At 39.5% G+C, this 18,510-nt stretch overlaps 1 protein-coding gene across 3 annotated transcripts in view; it reads left to right on the top strand.

Annotated features, from left to right (window-relative positions):
* The window catches only part of IRAG2 (inositol 1,4,5-triphosphate receptor associated 2), an 84,937-nt gene that overhangs the window by 36,793 nt on the left and 29,634 nt on the right, over positions 1 to 18,510 (top strand). For 2 of the 3 annotated variants that reach the window (XM_059682389.1, XM_059682390.1), the window contains exons 1-7: positions 2,795 to 2,900; positions 3,350 to 3,512; positions 11,602 to 11,663; positions 12,734 to 12,811; positions 13,969 to 14,065; positions 15,732 to 15,879; positions 16,679 to 16,760. In XM_059682389.1, coding sequence (XP_059538372.1) covers positions 16,737 to 16,760 — 24 coding nt within the window. In that variant the 5' untranslated portion in view covers positions 2,795 to 2,900; positions 3,350 to 3,512; positions 11,602 to 11,663; ... (2 more) ...; positions 15,732 to 15,879; positions 16,679 to 16,736. Of the gene's footprint in view, positions 1 to 2,785; positions 2,901 to 3,349; positions 3,513 to 11,601; positions 11,664 to 12,733; positions 12,812 to 13,968; positions 14,066 to 15,731; positions 15,880 to 16,678; positions 16,761 to 18,510 lie in introns of those variants that run through there. The other variant, XM_059682388.1, reaches the window with a different exon arrangement.

Below are 18,510 nucleotides of genomic sequence, written 5' to 3' on the forward strand. Positions count from 1 at the left end.
CAAATTAATAAAACAAAATACAAACAGAACCATAGATATGGAGAACAAGCTGATCATTGCCAAAATGGGGGCTGGGGGATGGGAATTAAAAAAATGGGTAGTTGGGGAAAAGAAATGATCAGAGTACTTAAATAGCCATTTTTTAAAAAAAGATACACAATTGGCCAACAGGCATATGAAAAAAATGCTCAAAATCTCCAATCATCAGGGAGATGCAAATAAAAACCACAATGAGTCATTTACAATGATGAATGAATCACACCTGTTAGGAAGACTGTCATTAAAAAAAAAATCGCCCAAGAAACCAGAAACACCAATCAGAAAGGATATATGCACCCCTATGTTCATAGCAGCACAATTCACCATAGCTAAGATCTGGAAACAGCCTAAGTGCCCATCAGTAGATGAATGGATTAGAAAACTGTGGTACATCTACACGATGGAATACTATGCTGCTCTAAAAAGGAAGGAACTCTTACCATTTGCAACGTCATGGATGGAACTGGAGAGCATTATGCTAAGTGAAATAAGCCAGTCAATAAAGGAAAAATACCACATGATCTCACTCATTCATGGACAATAGAGACCATTATAAACTTTTGAACAATAATAGATACAGAGGCAGAGCTGCCTCAAACAGATTGTCAAACTGCAGCGGGAAGGCCGGGGAGGGTTGGGGGGCAGGAGGTAGGGGGGTAAGAGATCAACTAAAGGACTTGTATGCATGCATATAAGCATAACCAATGGACATAAGACACTGGGGGATAGGAGAGGCTAGGGGACTGTCTAGGGCGGGGGGATAAAATGGACACATATGTAATACCCTTTGTAATACTTTAAGCAATAAATAAAAAAAAATAAAAATAAAATAAAAAAAAAGAATCGAAAAAAATACCAAGTGTTGACAAGGATGTAGAGAAATTGAAACTCTGTTCATGGGAATATAAAATGGTGCAACTGCTATGGAAAACAGTATAGAGGTTCCTCAAAAAAATTTAAATAGAGCTACCATATGATCTAGCAATCACACTTCTGGGTACATATCCAAAAAAAGTCAGAGCAGAATCCCAAAGAGATACTGGCACACTCCTGTTTATTGCGGCATTATTCAGAATAAGTGTGAAAACAGCCTAAATGTTCCTCAGTGGATGAACGAAGGAATGCGGCATAGAAATAATATTCACCCTTAAAAAAGGAGGGCATTTTGCCACATGCGACAACATGGATGCCTCTTGAGGGCCTTTCTCTAAGTGAAATAAATCAGTTACACAAGGACACACTTCACGATTACACCTACATGAGGTGTTAAAAATGATCAAACCAATAGAAGCAGAGAGTAGAACGGTGGTTTCCAGGGGTTAGGGGAGGAAGAAATGGGAGTTGCAATTCTTCAACGGGTATAGTTTTAGTTACATAGGATGAGAAAGTTGTAGGGATCTGCTGTATAACATTGTGCATAGAGTTAACTCTGTGTTATATATTTAAAACTGTGTTAGGGGGTAAATCTCATGTTAAATGTTCTCACCACCATTTAAGAAAAGAAAACCCTGACTATAAGCTATTGTACCATGTTAGTAGAATATGTGTTCAGATGGTTTTGATTTTGTTTAGGGTTTTGTTTGCTGGTTTACTATAATGGTAAAGCATTCTCACCCATCCTTGTCTTTTGTGTGGTCCTTTTTGTAATCAGGGCAGGATTTATGACAACGCACAATGGGATTCAGTGTGTTAACATTTGAAGAGGCACACAAACAGCCTAAACTTGACAATGTTTCCCCCCTCCCCCCCCCCGCTTTGAAACTCCCAAAGTTTGTCATCCCTTTGAGCTAAGATCCTTATTCAAGTCAAGTTGTTTCCAGATGGTCATTGATATATTGATACATAGCATACTTCAAATAATCTCCTCTGTTATCAGAGTAGATGCATTTTGAGAATTAAGGTTAGATCTGAAAGAGAGGTGACATAACAACACTAAGAGATTGGGCTGAGGAAGAAAGGGAGGGGAAGGTCTTCAGAAAGAAAAGACTGCAGGGGAAATACTGACAGCTGGCTTTCGTGTGAGCTTGGGAGTGCCCTTCCTGTCCTCATGGCACACATTTCTAGCATGATTGGCAACTTTTGAGGAGAAAGGCTAAGGTCATGAAATAAAGTTTCTGTTCTTTTTCCTCCCTCACTCATTCTTTTTTATTTTCTGCAAAAGCTCGCTGTGCTGTGCCAATATTGCACCTGCTACTGTGACCTCCTTGTAGCTCCATCTTCTAAGCCAGCGGCTCTCAACCTGTGGGTCGCGACCCCTTTGGCGGTCGAACGACCCTTTCACGGGGGTCGCCTAAGACCATCCTGCATATCAGATATTTACATTACGATTCATCACAGTAGCAACATGACAGTTATGAAGTAGCAACGAAAATAATTTTATGGTTGGGTCACAACATGAGGAACTGTATTTAAAGGGCCAGAAGGTTGAGAACCACTGCAAGCAGTTGGCCACCGATGCAAAGTGCTATGAATGCAGCCTGTGGGAAACCGAATATTCTACTGTGAAACAGGAAACTGCATGTCCTGATCTGTAAAGTGAGGACATCAGGCTAAGTGATCAAGACGATGGCTTTAATTTAAATTCTATATTGGAGAAGCACTTGTATGAAGTAAACACTTTCACTCTTTCCTCTGATCTCTGAGGAAATGTATGAAGTCTGAATTTGTCACAACTTCCCAGGGGTGACTCTTAGTTGAAATGTCACTGACAGCTTGTGGTTTGGATTTTTTTTTTTTTTAACTCCAGGCAGAAACAACTAGAAGCCATTAAACAACTGCAAGAAGATGCTGTCAACCAGGAAGCCATCTTCAGCCAGAAGGTCCAAGAAGCCAGTCAACAGCTAGAGGATGCAGAGGAGCAGGTAGGGCGGCCTTTGACTATATTATATTTAGGGGAAGCCTCCTCCGATGTCCTGAAAACCATGAGATAAAAATGGAGAAGGAACAACAACAGAAAGAAAGAAAGAAAAAAAACACCCAAAGAGGAACTGTGAAGTTCAGTCCCTGGAGACGAGCAGTGTGCGGAGGAAATAAAGGGGGCGTTGTACAAGAGGCGGTGTCAACAGTCTGCTGCGAAAGGAGGCAGCTCTGCAGAAAGAGGCGACTTGACACATCAGGACTGTTAGGGCCGTGGATAGAGCTGGGGCACACGAAACCCATGCAAACACAGAATTGCAGAAGTTCAGTGGAGGCTTATCACTTCCCTGAGAACAAAAGCACATTTGCAGTTTCCTGTGCATAAGAGTATGCGCTCAATGGCTTTCTTTCCGGGACACACTGTGAAAATCCAGTATTAACTGTATGTCTCCAGGTTGAGGACCGAGAGGGCACAGCCCACTCTGCCAGGGAAAAGGCGAAGTCGTTGCTGCATCAACCAGAGGAAGCAATTTCAGAAGAACTGAGTCTCCAGGCTACAAATACCGAGTTAGTGAACACTTGCCAGGCCCTGGAGCAGAAGACAAGGAAACTGAAAAGTGAGTAGCAAGTATTGTTATGGCCCGATTTCGTCCCCTCTGAGGTGGGGTGAAAGGACTGCAGCCATTTGTAGAGATTACAGCTGCTGTATTAGTGAGACCGTTATGACAATGAAATGGTTCCAGAAGGCGTACTGTGGGCGTTCAGAGGCATTTGCCTAGTAGCTAGGTAGATTACTTTAACCACTGGCTTTCCTTTCGGTTGCTAAACTTGTCCGAGACTGTTAGTGCTTTAAAAATCAAATAAAACGTCTCAATATCTGAAACAGTAAACAAGGAGGAAAAATCTTGTTCACTTGGGATAGTTGAGCCTGCAAATTGTTTGTGGATTCTGCCCTGATTTTATTAGCTAGTTTGGACCCATCTTGTGGTAGAAAAGACCCTTCCTCCCTGATTTCTTTTAAGCAGTTATTTTAGGGTTGGACAAAATGCTTATGAATTTAATGTGTGTCAAAATATTAAATATGTGTGAACATCCTTTTAAAATGTATTCTTTACATACATATTTTTGTTTTACAAGTTAGAATTTTTTTTCGTTTTTCTACATTACCTAAAAGTGGGTAAGTGTTTACTAAGGATTTAGGTGAGAAGACAACTGCCAGATTACAGATGTCAGATTATGTATAAGTTTATTTTATTCTAAAAATGTAAAACAACAACAACAACACCATAAACATATACAGCTTATTTATTTGACCATTTATCAGACAACTGACATTGTTCAGCCAGCTTCTTGTTCTAAGTATAAATGTTCTTTTTATAGGAAGCTGTTGGTTTGGATAATAAACAATAAACTATAAGCTTAAGACAAGCTAGAGATGGAACTGTCTCAATGTGTTTGTTTTGGATTTCTTGTACCCTTTCTATTGTTATCTGAGAAAGCTATCTAAGAGTTTAAAGGAACTGGCTAGTTTTAAAGTAGCAGTGGTTATGCAACATTTTATTATTCTTCTTAAACTTGCTAGCTTTTAATAACTCTAAGTATTGGGTTACGTTGTTTCACTCTGTCACACAATGTAAGGCTTGCTTTGAATGACACAATCTGTGTGTTATTTTAATATTGCCCAGAGGGCCTCAGAGAAGGTCCCTTTAGGACTAGAAGTGTTCAGGTTGAGGCATGAATAATAACCAAATTTGGTTTATGGTGTGTTTGCTTTGGACACTATGCTAAAGAGGACTAATCTTTTGGTGCAGTTCTATTTATCTTTTGATTAAATCAATACTATACACCCCCCCCATATTTTATAAAACTAAGAATTTATCACTTTTCCCAAATCCCCATGATTTCTTCTTTGAAGTCAACTTTTGTAACTTATCTCAAAATATACATTTCTGATATTATGAACTTGTTACTGTCTTCCCAGTTTATCCTCAGGAGATAATTGGTCCAAGTATTATTAAAATTATTAAAATATTCAACCCAACTGCTCGGGGTTGAATGCATGCATTTTCTTTTGGGTGGATAAAGTAGGGTGGATGACTCCTTTCTGTCTCTAGGTGCTCACAACCTGCTTGACTTTAGGAACTCTTCTACTCAATGGTATTTTTTGCTACATAAAGAAGGGAAATGTGTCAAGATTGTACTCTTACAACCATTTGTTTCTGAAGATCTTCCTAATAATTCTCTTAAAAAAATCAACCTTTACAAGAAGAGGGAAATGTAGGTAGAAGATAGTTTTTTAAAAACATATTTTTATTGATTTTTTTTTTTTTTTTTTTTTTTTTTTTTTTTTTTTTTTTTTTTACAGAGAGGTAGCGAGAGGGATAGAGAGTTAGAAACATTGACCAGCTGCCTCCTGCACACCCCCTACTGGGGATGTGCCCGCAACCAAGGTACATGCCCTTGACTGGAATTGAACCTGGGACCCTTCAGTCTGCAGGCCAACGCTCTATCTACTGGGCCAAACCGGTCAGGGATAGGTAGCAGATATTTTTGACAAGTTCTATAGAGCAGATTTTCCAGACAGGGTGACTAAATGTCACTGAGGTAAGACGGTGATCACACAAACATCCTCGCACCTTCTGCCATGACCACTGCCACCACATGCTATTTGAGTTCTGAGTCAACATTTGAATTCTGGGTCAGAAAATACAAATATTGAAATCCATTGGTTCTTCTGAGACTTTCCAGTTAGCTTAATAAAGTCATTAAGTATGTAAAGCAACTACTTTCTGTTCCATCTAAGAAGGGCTCGCTAGCAAATGGTGTGGGATGCTACACATTTGTTTTGTTCATCTGCTCAGGTCAATGACAGTGGTCACAAACTGGAACCAGGAAGCTGTTTATGCCATTTGACTAGAAATTCAGAATTTAGTGCTTAATGGAGTATATTGTTCAACTTTTCAATGTGCCACCAGGACTGGATTGATTTGCGACATAACCCGCATACGTGCTTGCCTCCATGGGCGGTGCCATTAGAACAGCTACCTTTCTTGAACCATTACTTGTATGTTTTCTGCTGCCGTTTGCCTTTGTGTGTACCTACGTATCTTGTTACAAAGGCAATACTGGATGAGTAAATTGATGTTTACTTTAAAAAGGGAATAAAAACATCTTAGATCTAGGGTGTGCACTCAACATACTAGGGTGAATCTAATATACATGAAACATACACTAATTGATCTCATCTAAACCATAACTCCTTTGCTATTCATCCTTTTTTTATTTCCTATATGACATGAAATTATCATTGAGTCACTCATTTAATAGACAATGAGGGAATTACCTTTAGAAACCAAGAAGTTTTCATTGGGGAGAGAGCCTGAGAAGGTTCTGTTTATCATAACTCCTTTTTGGAACAGCGCCTATGTATGAACTGTATAGTTTAGAGAAGGCTTTCATCTAGATGATCTCACTGGAAACTCTTCTAGCTTGCTATTCTTAGCATGGAGGTCATGAGATATGGGACAGACAACAGCCTTGCAACTTTGCGCATGGATGAAAGGTGAGAGCCCCGTGTCCTCAGCAGTCAGTACACAAGAGGGAAATGAGACAAGGAAGGGGCATTCAGGTGATGGAGACACTTTAGGGTAGGTGTTGAAATGTGAGCCAAGGAGAAAACCAAAGTCAGGTATAGCTTTGCAACACCTCTAATGGGATGGGGGCCTAAATTTTCCCCAATGAAGGGTGCTGGTATGGATGAAGTAACCGAGGAGGCAGTATAGCTTGATGATAAAAAGCATGGGATTTGAAGTTTAAACCTGTATTCTGATTCCTGCAAAGGAGAAACTGGAGAGAGTTGGGCAAATCACTTTACCTGTTGGAGCCTCAGTATCCTCTTCCAGAAAATGCAGCAGTCGCTCATTTATAAGTAACATAACAAATGCAAAACAGTAACTAGTGCTTGGTCATACTTGGTGCCGTCTGTTCTGCTAGGCCAGTGATGGCGAACCTATGACATGCGTGTCAGAGGTGACATGCGAACTCATTTTTTTGGTTGATTTTTTTTGTTAAATGGCATTTAAATATATAAAATAAATATCAAAAATATAAATCTTTGTTTTACTATGGTTGCAAATATCAAAAAAATTCTATATGTGGCACGGCACCAGAGTTAAGTTAGGGTTTTTCAAAATGCTGACACGCCGAGCTCCAAAGGTTCGCCATCACTGTACAAGGGCGTATTCCTGTCACATTAATTGCCGCATCATGATTGGCAGATGGGTAAAGGCATGTTAGTTTACTATGGGAGTTAGATTGTTTTATTTTCGATTTTCCTGGGGATAAGATCTGGTTGGAAGGAATAGAACTATAACCTCCCTTGGCTGCTGACAGGCAGCAGGAGCCCTTTCTGCCGTCTTTTAAGAAAATTAAAAACAAGTGTCTGCTCCTGGGCCTCGCTCCCCGGAGAAGCGCTGCCCCTGCCTTGCGGGGCTCTGGCTTGTGGCCGACTGTACCACCTCCTGCACTCACTTTTGTGGCCGCCCTGCCCCAGAGACCCACTGCCACCAGCATTTCCTTAGCACCCCGCCAGCACCAGGCCATTTCAAGGGTCAACAGTATCTGGTATCCTGCGAGGCAGCCTTTGGCCATTTTCACGTGCGTGTCTCAGTGATCCAAGTTACCTTCCTAGGTACTAATAACTCAATAACTATGTGTGTTAGTGCTCTGGTTTCTACCTAATGCGAACTCATCAACCCTGCTATTTCTGTTCTTGTTAAAGTTTTAAAATTATTTTTTATGGGTGAACAATGACCATACCACAAAAAGTTCAGATCTTAACTTTACTGTTCCACCAGTCTGACAAATGGGCATGGAAACACAGAATTTCTATAGCCCCAGAGAGCTCTCCTGTGCCCTTGCTGGTCACTCCCCCTTCCCCGCCATCACCACCACAAGGAGCAACCACCGATCTGATCTCTGTCACTGACGGGTTAGTTCAGCCGATTCTGGAATTGAGTTATACAGTATGTACTGCGTATGTGCCTGCCTGCTTTCCCCCAGCATAGTATTTATCCGTGCTGTGTTCACCAGCGGTATGCCCTTTTCATGGCTTAGTTCTATGTCTCTGTAGGAACATTCCATAATTTGGTTATTTTTTTCCTATTGGACATCTAAGTTATATATAGTTCTGGGTTGTTATAGAGAAAGATGCTATGAATAGTCATGAATGGGTCTTTGTGTGGACATATGTGTTTTTAAAAAAATATTTTTATTGATTGCAGAGAGGAAGGGAGAGGGAGAAAGATAGAAACATCAGTGATGAGAGAGAACCATTGATCGGCTGCCTCCTGCACACCCCCTACTGGGGATGGAGCCTGCAACCTGGGCATGTGCCCTGACTGGGAATAGAACCGGTGACCTCTTTGGTGCATGGATCGACACTAAACCACTGAGCAACACCGGCTGGGCATTGCCCATTTTCAAATTAGCACGTTTGTCCTTTTGTTATTGTGTTGCAGTTGCAGGATTTTTTTTTACATAACGTATATAAGTCCTTTGACAGATATATGTCTTGTAAATCATTGTAGTTTTCAATGAACCCTGGTATTTTTAATGCACAATTTTATTGAACATGATGTAACATATATTGTTATAAAAGTCCTCATTCCCTAAAAGTCAACCATAATTGATGGCTAAAATTATTTCAGCTCTAATATTATGGTTTTGATTTTCAACAGTCAATTAATTGCAGGCCTTTGCCTGAAAGCCTCATTGCACAGTCATTTAGAAAACTGTTTTATCTCAGCTTCTTCCAAAGGCAATGTATCCAAGACACCTGCTCCCAGCCTACATCACAGATGGCAACAGCAGGGGATGCAGCGCCCATTTTTTCCTTGCTTCCATGCGAAGCCTAAATGTCCTAGAGACATGGCAGGTCCAGCTCCAGATACATGAAGGAGAATGCAAAGGTGAATGCAAATTAGGGTCATAAACCAGCTTGTTTTGCCTTGTGAAACATATGGAAATAGTTGCTACACATTGCACAAAGCATCTGTTGAAATAAGGTTTACAATTTGAATGTTTGGAGACGGACTGTTTCTAAAACCCAAGATTGCCTGGTAGGAAGGCAGATGGGCAGTTTAGACAGTCTTATACTAACTTGTTATTTCTTCTGAAACACAAGTTAAATTTGGAAATTCTAAGACAGTGTTTTGGAGATATACAACCTTCAGAAACATAATGTTCCCGGCCGCTTTTGAAAGCTTTGGTTGCTGTTGCTTAGATGTAGGTCAAGAGGAGGATGGGACCTTATTTCTTAATATAATGGATGCAGAGAATTTTTAAAAATTGAATATTTATTAGAGTTCTAAGTATTAAGAATATTTTTAAAGTTTAAATTACTCAAATATGTTAGAAACGAATGCCCCAGTGCATGGATTCGTGCACATTGAAAGGAAATTAATTAGAAGAAATATTTTAATACCACTATTCGCCCTTTCTCTATAATAGAAGTGTCAATCAAATTCACAATCAACAATGACAGATCGAAACACACGCGTGTGATTGGTGCCAGCGAGAGCTTTATATATATCATGCTTGCATGAGTCAACTTAGCCTTTTATATATGTAGATAGACTTACTTAATTAGACCTGCTTTCTGATCTAGCTAAACTTTTTCCAGCCTAGTGAAGCACCCCAACTTCTCTTTTAGGTATTGTCAGCAACACAGCAATAAATATCAACATGAAGCAGATTACTGTTGTAGATCATGCAGGGAGAAAAAAGGGTAAAATATTTAACTGCAGCAGTGTTTGACTATATTCTGCACAGTGAGGAAACCTGAAGTCATTTTCAAGGCTCACCATTTCTTACTTCTTTTCAGTCGGGTCAAGTTTCTAAACTTTCTAAATCTCCCTTGTCTTGCTTATGAAAAGAAAATAGGATTCTACTGAGTCTCCTATCTACCTACTCCAGGCCTTCTGTGAGGTTCAAATGAGATGAGGCATGGGAAAATGCTTCACAAACATTTGGTTGAACTATAAAATGCTTGCACCTGGCTATAAAGCAAGTCGGGTTCCTGGGCTGAAGAAACTCCAAGGAGGCGAGGCACTAGGGAGGGGAAGCCGGGTGTTGCTACATGATGTCATTACCCGGCGCCCACAGTGATTGTTCTGGGCTGGGCTGGGCTGGGCTGTGGGCCGCATTTTGCACCGTGGGGTCTCAGCAACATTGGCTGCAATTTGGTGGGGTGTCACTCCAGAGTGGTGACAGGGCCTGTGTCCCACCTGGGGGAAGCTGAATGTTGATTTGTTGGTGCCAGGTCCGCAGTCCTGTTTATTTTTAAATGGCCAGTGTGTGTCATGGCAGCTCCTGCATTGAGCATCTGCCTGCTGGTGGTCAGTGCTCGTCATAGCTACTGGTCAGAGGGAAGGATAGACACTTAGTCTTTTTATATAGAGAGATAGTTTTAAAAATATAGACTTTCTTCTTAGTGGGGCTAGTAACACTATCTCAAGCTTAGTTGAGAAATTAGTTATTTTTAAAAAATACTCTTACAACATAGAACTTTACGTGGGTAAATTTCCACATAATTAAAAATTTTAAAGCCTTTTTTTCTGAAAAGAATTTAAATTAGATTATGTATTTATTTTTATATATATTAGCATTGTTTTCATAGCTCAGAATATCTTCAGGAGATTGCAATATCAAACATTTTTTATTTAGTTTAAGATGTGCTTTGGACACCAGAGTAGCTGCTGTTAATTTTTTTGGCTGTTAGTGATTAAAAAAAAAAAAGTGGCAGCTATTAATAGTCCTCCATCTAGCAGAGCTTCCTACCCTCGTTTAATTTTTGTTTTTAATCATCTGTGGGCTGAGAACACAGTCAGCTTGTGAGAATTATGTATAAATTCAGAGCCCACTTTCTGAGTGGAAGTGCGAGGCATTCCCACATGAAGAAAAGGCATGGATATCAACATCTATTTTGGTTGTTCAAAAGCTTTGGGCCTGTTTTCTGGTTCTTGGCTATATCTCCAAAGAGTGTGGAGTAACATGTAAGTAATATGTTACTATGTAGTTCAAAGAGTTAAATAGTATTTTTTCCCATTTCCATTATTCTAGAGATGAGAATTTGGAAGTTATTGGGAAGCAGATTTTAGTTAAGCAGACACATATTTTTAATTTCACAGAAGAGTACAGTGAATTCAGCACTGAACTGTGAGTCTGATCTCAGTTCCAGGAATAACCAGTTTTCACTTAAGTCCTCTGGGCATCAGTGCTTGCATGATCTCAGACCTGCTTGTAGGACTCTGGGATTCCAGGCCTTACTTCTAGGGCTCCCATCCGTATAGCTCAAGTGCAGGCTTATTGTAGAGGATGTCCATATTGGTAGGGTTGGACTGAATGACCTCTAAGGTGTATTCCCATTTTAAGATTGAATAATCTAAGACTCACATCTAGAAGACAATTCACCTGCATCTCTCAAGGTCAAGTTTAAATACCTAAGGGTGGTAATGGTTTTGCTGCTCCCACCTGCCTTGTTCTCCTGTTGCTGTGTTTTCACAAGTGGCCAGTTGGGAATGCCACTCTCAGAAGTCCTAGTTTTCTCTCGCCTTTCCTCTGGCCCCCAGTTTAAAGCTGTTAAAGGTTTATGAAATGAATTAAGGGAAAATGAAATATTAAGCTGGTTATGAATTCTCTTTACAGCAACAATCAAGTCACTAAGAAAGAAGTTAATCCAAGGACAACTCCATGGCTTGCTGTTTCAGGTAAAACAAACAAACCTCTGCAATATGTGTTTAGTGGGGGATGATGTCCAAACTGTGTAAGGTTCCAAAGCTAATTTATAATGGGCAGTAATTTTAATCATAAACTTAAGTAACCAACTTAGAAGAAAATGGTGGACTTTGTTGTCTTATGCACTGAAAATGGTTAGCAAAACAAGAGGGAAGAGCTCACATTAATGAATGGCTTGTTGGAGACATTACATCTTTCAAAGAGGAGGCATTTCAGAATTCATTATCTGTTAGGAAAGGCCAGTTTTCAGTCTCAGGCACCTCCTTTCTGACACACTTGAATGGGCTTTGATGGTTACTGCCTCTTTTTTCTCCTGTTTGAATTAACCTTTCGACTCCTGTCTAGATATCTCAAGAGATCCATGGGAGAGTTTAATGTATTTCTTTTCCTGATGACACTTGGTGAATTTTTTCTTTTTGTTCATAAGTGAAGAACATAAGGAACTGGAGGAGGGAGGAGAGAAGGGTGGTAATCACATGTATCTGTTTCCAAGCCATAATGTAGGCACATCTGGTTAAGCAGGAAAAAAAAAGTTTTATTCATGTGGGAGATTAAGCTAGGCAGAGTTCCTAAAAAGCCCTCTGCAATAAGTTGAACTGGAAAAAACCTCCTTATCTAAATATGCTTTAATCATTTTAAGAACACAAGTAAAGTTTTCTATTATAACGTAACTATGATAGTATGTAGCTACCTCTTGGACTAAGGCCATGATTTTATTGCTATGTAATTTTTATTGGTACCATTTTTACTATTCTGAGTTATGTCTCCCAACAAGCTTCTTTGGCCTCTGCCTAAAGATTTCAATGACCAGTAAGTTTCCTGTTCCTGACCTTTGGCCTTTATTTCTTTAGTAATGGGGAAAATAGCAACGAGAGGTTAACAATTACAAACTTGTTCCCTTAAAGCAGAACACACAATAAAGAATGGTCATTTTCACCCTCTTCAGGTAGCATTATCTTCTCTTAAGTCTAATATGTTCTGTATCTTTGACTCTTTTTCACCATTCTGTCTTTGACAACACTCCACAATTTTCTCTTTACAGAGCTGTTTAGACGAGGAATTTCCTCATTATGATCCTTTGTCCTGCACAGATATAATTCAACAACGTCTTAAAGAACTGGTAAGTTTAAGCTTCTTGAAACGGTGTAAGTGCCATTGTGAGTCAACTCTATGCCAAAATAGAAAGTTAAGTCCAGTATATATTAATAGACCTAGAACTCTATATGCAGATGGAAACCTATTTATTTTCTTGAGCATGTTCATGAACACAATCCTGGTAGACCCTAAAAAAAAAGGTGATGTTTAAATATTTTTATTGTAGTATTGTGAAAAATTATATGACTAAGCTTACCCCTCACCCATAACTCTTTCTCTTTTTTTAATTTAAAAAAATATTTTATTGATTTTTTACAGAGAGGAAGGGAGAGGGATAGAGAGTTAGAAACATCGATGAGAGAGAAACATCAATCAGCTGCCTCCTGCACACTCCCTACTGGGGATGTGCCCGCAACCAAGGTACATGCTCTTGACCGGAATTGAACCTGGGACCCTCGAGTCTGCAGGCTGACGCTCTATCCACTGAACCAAACTGGTTAGGGCACCCATAACTCTTTCATCAAAGCCTTTGTTTATATGAAAGTGTCAATTACTGGGAATTGATGATATTAACATTCTGTTAAACTATTTAACTGTGATTTTGAAGATTTTATTTCTATTGTTGAGGGTATTATAGATGTCCCCCATTCTCCCCTGCTTTGCCCCCCTCTGCCTGGCTCCCACTCATCCCAGGCCTTCACTGTACTACTGTCCGTGTCCCTGGGCTATGCATATAAATTTTTTGGTTAATCCCTTCCCCCCATCCTTCCCTCTGAGATCTGTCAGTCTGTTGCATACTTCCATGTCTCTGGACCTTTTTGTTCATATGAGTGAGATCATGTGATATTTGTCTTTCTCTGACTCACTTATTTCGCTTAGCATAATAATCCCCAGGTCCATCAAAGCTGTCTCAAAGGACAAGAGAACTGATTATGTTATCATTCCGTTCAGTTATGGAACTGTGGTTTTTAATAAGAATTATACTTTATGCATAGAGTATACTCTTTGATCAAAGTCATGAAAGCTTTGTTACTTGGCATCATTAATTTTCTTCCTGACCTCTCTTGCAGAGTTATTTGAGACCAGTTATATTCTTTCTACCTTTAGAGATGAAGAGAGTAGATTATAAAATGTTAGGTTACACCACTTTAGATAGCTAATATTACTTGACTTTCTTTTCAGAAGCAGTGTGGCCATAAACAACATAGTGGTCAAGAAGCAAGAATACATAAGACTTCCCTGACCTTCAAACATACATGCTGGTACACACCCCTGCTGGGTAAGCCTGGATAGCCCCTCTCCCAGACCTTATCAGACAGAGCTGGGGTAGGGTTATTTTTGAAAGGAAAATAATCACAATTCTATTTGTATAGGAAGAGTTGCTGAATATTTGGGTATTTATCCCTGAATTTATGTTTCAGCACCTACTCTATCAACTTACATTTCAGCACCTACTCTATGCCAGGCCCCATATTATGTATAATAGAGATTAAGTCCTAAAATTAAGTCCTCACAGATTATTGGTAAGATAGACCTGAGCTCAGAGAAGGCTCCATAAAAGAAATGAGAGTTGAACCAGGCCTTGAAAGATGGGTTGCATTTGGAAAAGTAAAACTCGTGGAAAAATTATTTCAACTGGGGACAATGAATGAAGAAGAATGCAAGCCCAGAAGAATTCAATTTCCTAAGTGCTTGAAGAAGAGTCAAATCTGGACAAGTCATTTTGGACAAAGAGGAGTTAGATTGGGACACAGTAGAATCTACGTGTGGGTTAAACTGTGGACTACTTCTCAATGTTAGGCTAAATAAAAAAGGTTTTATATTATGAAATGCTCAAAGTAGCGACCTCTCTCATCACTGCCTGGATGTGTTTAAAGTAAAAGGTAATGGCTGGTTCGGAAATGACAAAATAGGATGATTATCAAAATAAACTTAAGAAGGAATGAAAAGGAAGTGATTTGTGGCTCATCTCAAGTACAGAAAGGAAAACTACTGCCACTCCCAATGGAATGGCCATTTGGTACCAGACAATAATTAGTGCTAGAGGTGATTTTACTGACATTAACTCAGTGGTGACAGCTACACAACAACTATGACAGCACTGCTATGTGCCAGGCACAGTTCTCTGCTCTTCACATATTTATTAACTAATTTAAGTCTCACCACATCCCTAAGAGGTAGATGCTAATTTAATTCCCATTTTAAAGATAAGAAGCATTGAATTACTAATTAGCCTAAGCTTATGTGTCACTTTATATGTAAGTAAACTGAAGCTCAGTGAGGTTTAGTTATATATCCAAGATCACGCAATGGGTATGTGACGGAGCCAGTATTTGAACTAAAAATTTGTGATTGACTCCAAAGCCTAGATTTCCCCCTATTTTCTATAGTCATTAAAACAAACAAAAACTGTTTGTTACTCTGACAGGTTCCAACCACAGTGTCTTTTCTCTTTAGGGATAGTAAACTATTTCTGTAAAGGGCCACATAGTAAATATTTTAGGTTTCACAGGCCATATGGTTTCTGCAGCAACTACTCAATTTTGCTGTTGTACACACAAGCAGCCATGGACAATAGTGAATGAATGGGTGTGACCGTGTTTCAATAAAACTTTATTTACAGAAACAGACAGCTGGCTGGATTTTGCCCTCTGGCTGCAGATCCTTGACCCCCCCTTCCCCCCCCCCCACCTAGTTGCTTAGTAGGGTTTTCTGAACCCACCCCACCTCTTTTCCCCCTGCTTTAAAAAACAAACAAATACTTGGCATTTCTACCCTATATAATGAGACATCAAGGGAGGAAAGGGTTATGTTCAAGTGTTAATAGAATTGAATTGACTTCTGCTTTTTCAGAAATGGTCCCATCTCAAGAGAGAGAAAGAAAATATACATATTAGTTTAAACCAAAAGTAAATTTGTTTTTATTCTTTTCTGTTCTGCTACAGATGCCTTGGATCTGGATAGTCTTACACTGATTCCAAGACCGTCACTGACACCTTTCTCATGTGTAGCTAACCAAATCCATGCTTCAAGTGAAAGGCCCACATATGGAAAAATAGAGGATGGTGCCTTGGATGTGACTAGAACACACAAGTAAGTTAAAAGAGCAAAATATACCAAATATACCTACTCTCCTCTTCTTGGGTGGCCTGTTCCTATTGCCTGACCTTTTAATCATTTAGGTTTTCATATCCTGAGATCAAAACATCTTTATTGTGGAACTTTTCTTGTGTAAACTCTCTAACTTTTTGAACATTGACAGTTTTAAAACAAAAATGGCTCTGTGGTTTTCTTGAAGTGCAGTTTTCTTGTTCTTTTGAATTTCATAATATCCACTTGGAAATGTAATAGACAAAAAATTAGGCTACCTAAAATGTTTCTCAGTGTTTGGAAATATACTATGCACTGCTACGTTCACTTAGCTAGGTTTTGATCACACATTTATTCCTTCGCACTCAGGGTTCTCAAGCCTTTGGGAACCCATCCCTGTTCTCACACACACCCTCCTCTGAAGCTCATCTGCACTCGCTTACCTTTCTCAGTGAACAGACTGACCTTCCCTAGGAAGAGCTCAGGAATGGCAGTGGAGTTTATGGGCGCTATCCACCCCAGTGAAATTTCTCTCCTGAATTAAGGGTGAGGAAGCAGGACTTTGAATTGCAAATTCTTCATTTTCATCTTTGGCTAGATTCTCTGTAGTTTGTAACCTCTCTCTAGTGACAGTTGGAGCTCTCTTTCATTATACCTTATGAAATCCATGAATCCATAGAACTCAATTAGGAATTTTGTAAAACTGGGGCGGGGGGCGGAGGGCAGGGGAACTATGCTGTAATTTGGTATCTGCTGAAATGGGCAATTTTCTACCTGTAATAATAAACTTCTCTATTGCCAGGTTCCCAGGCCCTACAATTGGCCCCGACCCGGGAACAGATCTTTCTAAGTGCATCAGGATGAATGATGACCTAAGTATGGAAGTGAGTGTTGGACTATATTTTAACTTCACTTTTAGGACTACCATATCCCGGTCCTTTTCTATGCTAGTCTTTCCTTTTTTTTCTTTCTTTTTTGTTTTTGTTTTTGTAAATACTGATGACTTAAGTTATGTGAGTATTTTCATCTGTGCAGGTAGCTGGCTCCCCTAACCCCTGAGTTGTTCAAGGGTCAACTGTATTAAGGATACTCTTATAGCAAGTATGAGTCTTACACCACAAAACTCAAATGCATAATAAATGTCAATCTTGGAGGGCAGGAAATTAAAATTCAGTTATTTGGGGTTTTTCTACCCCTCTGTAGTAGAATCTCAAGAATATATAATCAAAAATTTTTAATGAAGTGTGCTAAACTTTTTGTTTGAGAGGCAGGCTGGTTTAGGACTTAAATCCACTAATGACTAATAAGAAGTCTCAGGTCCCATTGACTGACTCTTTAAGAATTGAGCTTAAGGCTAGATCTTTGAAGTGCTACTTTGTAAAAAATCATACAGTAGGGCAATACCCTGAGACTATCATATTTGCTGCAGTGACGTGCTAACGGTACTTCACCCAAGAAAAGAATAACACTAAAGGACTGAGGTCACTTAGGCGAGCTCTCCAGGTCATGAAGATGTATCTTGAGCTCCTTCCTCGATCTACAGTATAAGCTCCATGAGCTTCTCAATCAAATGGAGCCAACAGTTCTATTTTAGGATCTGACAATCCACGTTCATTCATATACCAAACAATTCATCAATTTAAATTATTCAATTAAATACATTTCAATATATTCACAGAGTTGTGCAACCATCACTGCAATCAATTTAAACACATTTGTTTACTCCAAAAAGAAACTTTATGCCTATTAACAGTCTATCCCTACTACCCCTCCCCCAAACTCTAACCTTTAGGCAACCACTTATCTACTTCTATCTCTATAGATTTGCCTATTCTGGATATCCTATATAACAAAAGGGTAATATGCAAATCAACCGAACCATCGAACGATGATGCGCACTGACCACCAGGGGGCAGATGCTCAATACAGGAGTTTCCCCCTGGTGGCCAGTGCACTCCCACAGGGGGCACGCTGCTCAGCTGGAAGCCAGGCTCACGGCTAACGAGTGCAGTGGCGGGAGCCTCTCCCGCCTCTGTGGCAGTGGAAAGCAGGCTTAAGCCAGCAGTCGGACATCCCCCAAGAGCTCGCAGACTGCAAGAATGGACAGGCTGGGCTGAGGGACACCACCCCCTGAGTGCACGAATTTCATGCACTGGGCCTCTAGTCTTATATAAATGAAAGCATACAATGTGACCTGTTGTGCCTGGCTTCTTTCACTTAGCATAATGTTTCAAGGTTCATCTATCTTATAAGTATTTTATTCTTTTTCTTTAACTGAATAATATTTCACTGTATGGATATACCACTTTTATTTACCTATTAACCAGTTGGTAGGCATTTGGGTTATTTCTCCTTTTTTCTATTGTGGATAATGCTACTGTGAACATTAGTGTATAAGTTTTTGTGTAAACATATGCTCTTAGTTCTTTGGAGGTATATATCTAGGAGTGGAATTGCTGCATCATATGGTAACTCTATGTTTAACATTTTGAAGAATTACAAAACAGATTTCCAAAGTGACTACATCATTTTACATTTCGAACAGCAGTGTATGAGTATTCTCATTTTCTCCACATCCTTGTCAACACTTGTCTATCTTTTCTGATTATAGCTATCTTAGTGGGTATAAAATGA

The sequence above is a fragment of the Myotis daubentonii genome, chromosome 2 (genome assembly GCF_963259705.1).
Source record: "Myotis daubentonii chromosome 2, mMyoDau2.1, whole genome shotgun sequence".
NCBI lineage: Eukaryota > Metazoa > Chordata > Mammalia > Chiroptera > Vespertilionidae > Myotis > Myotis daubentonii.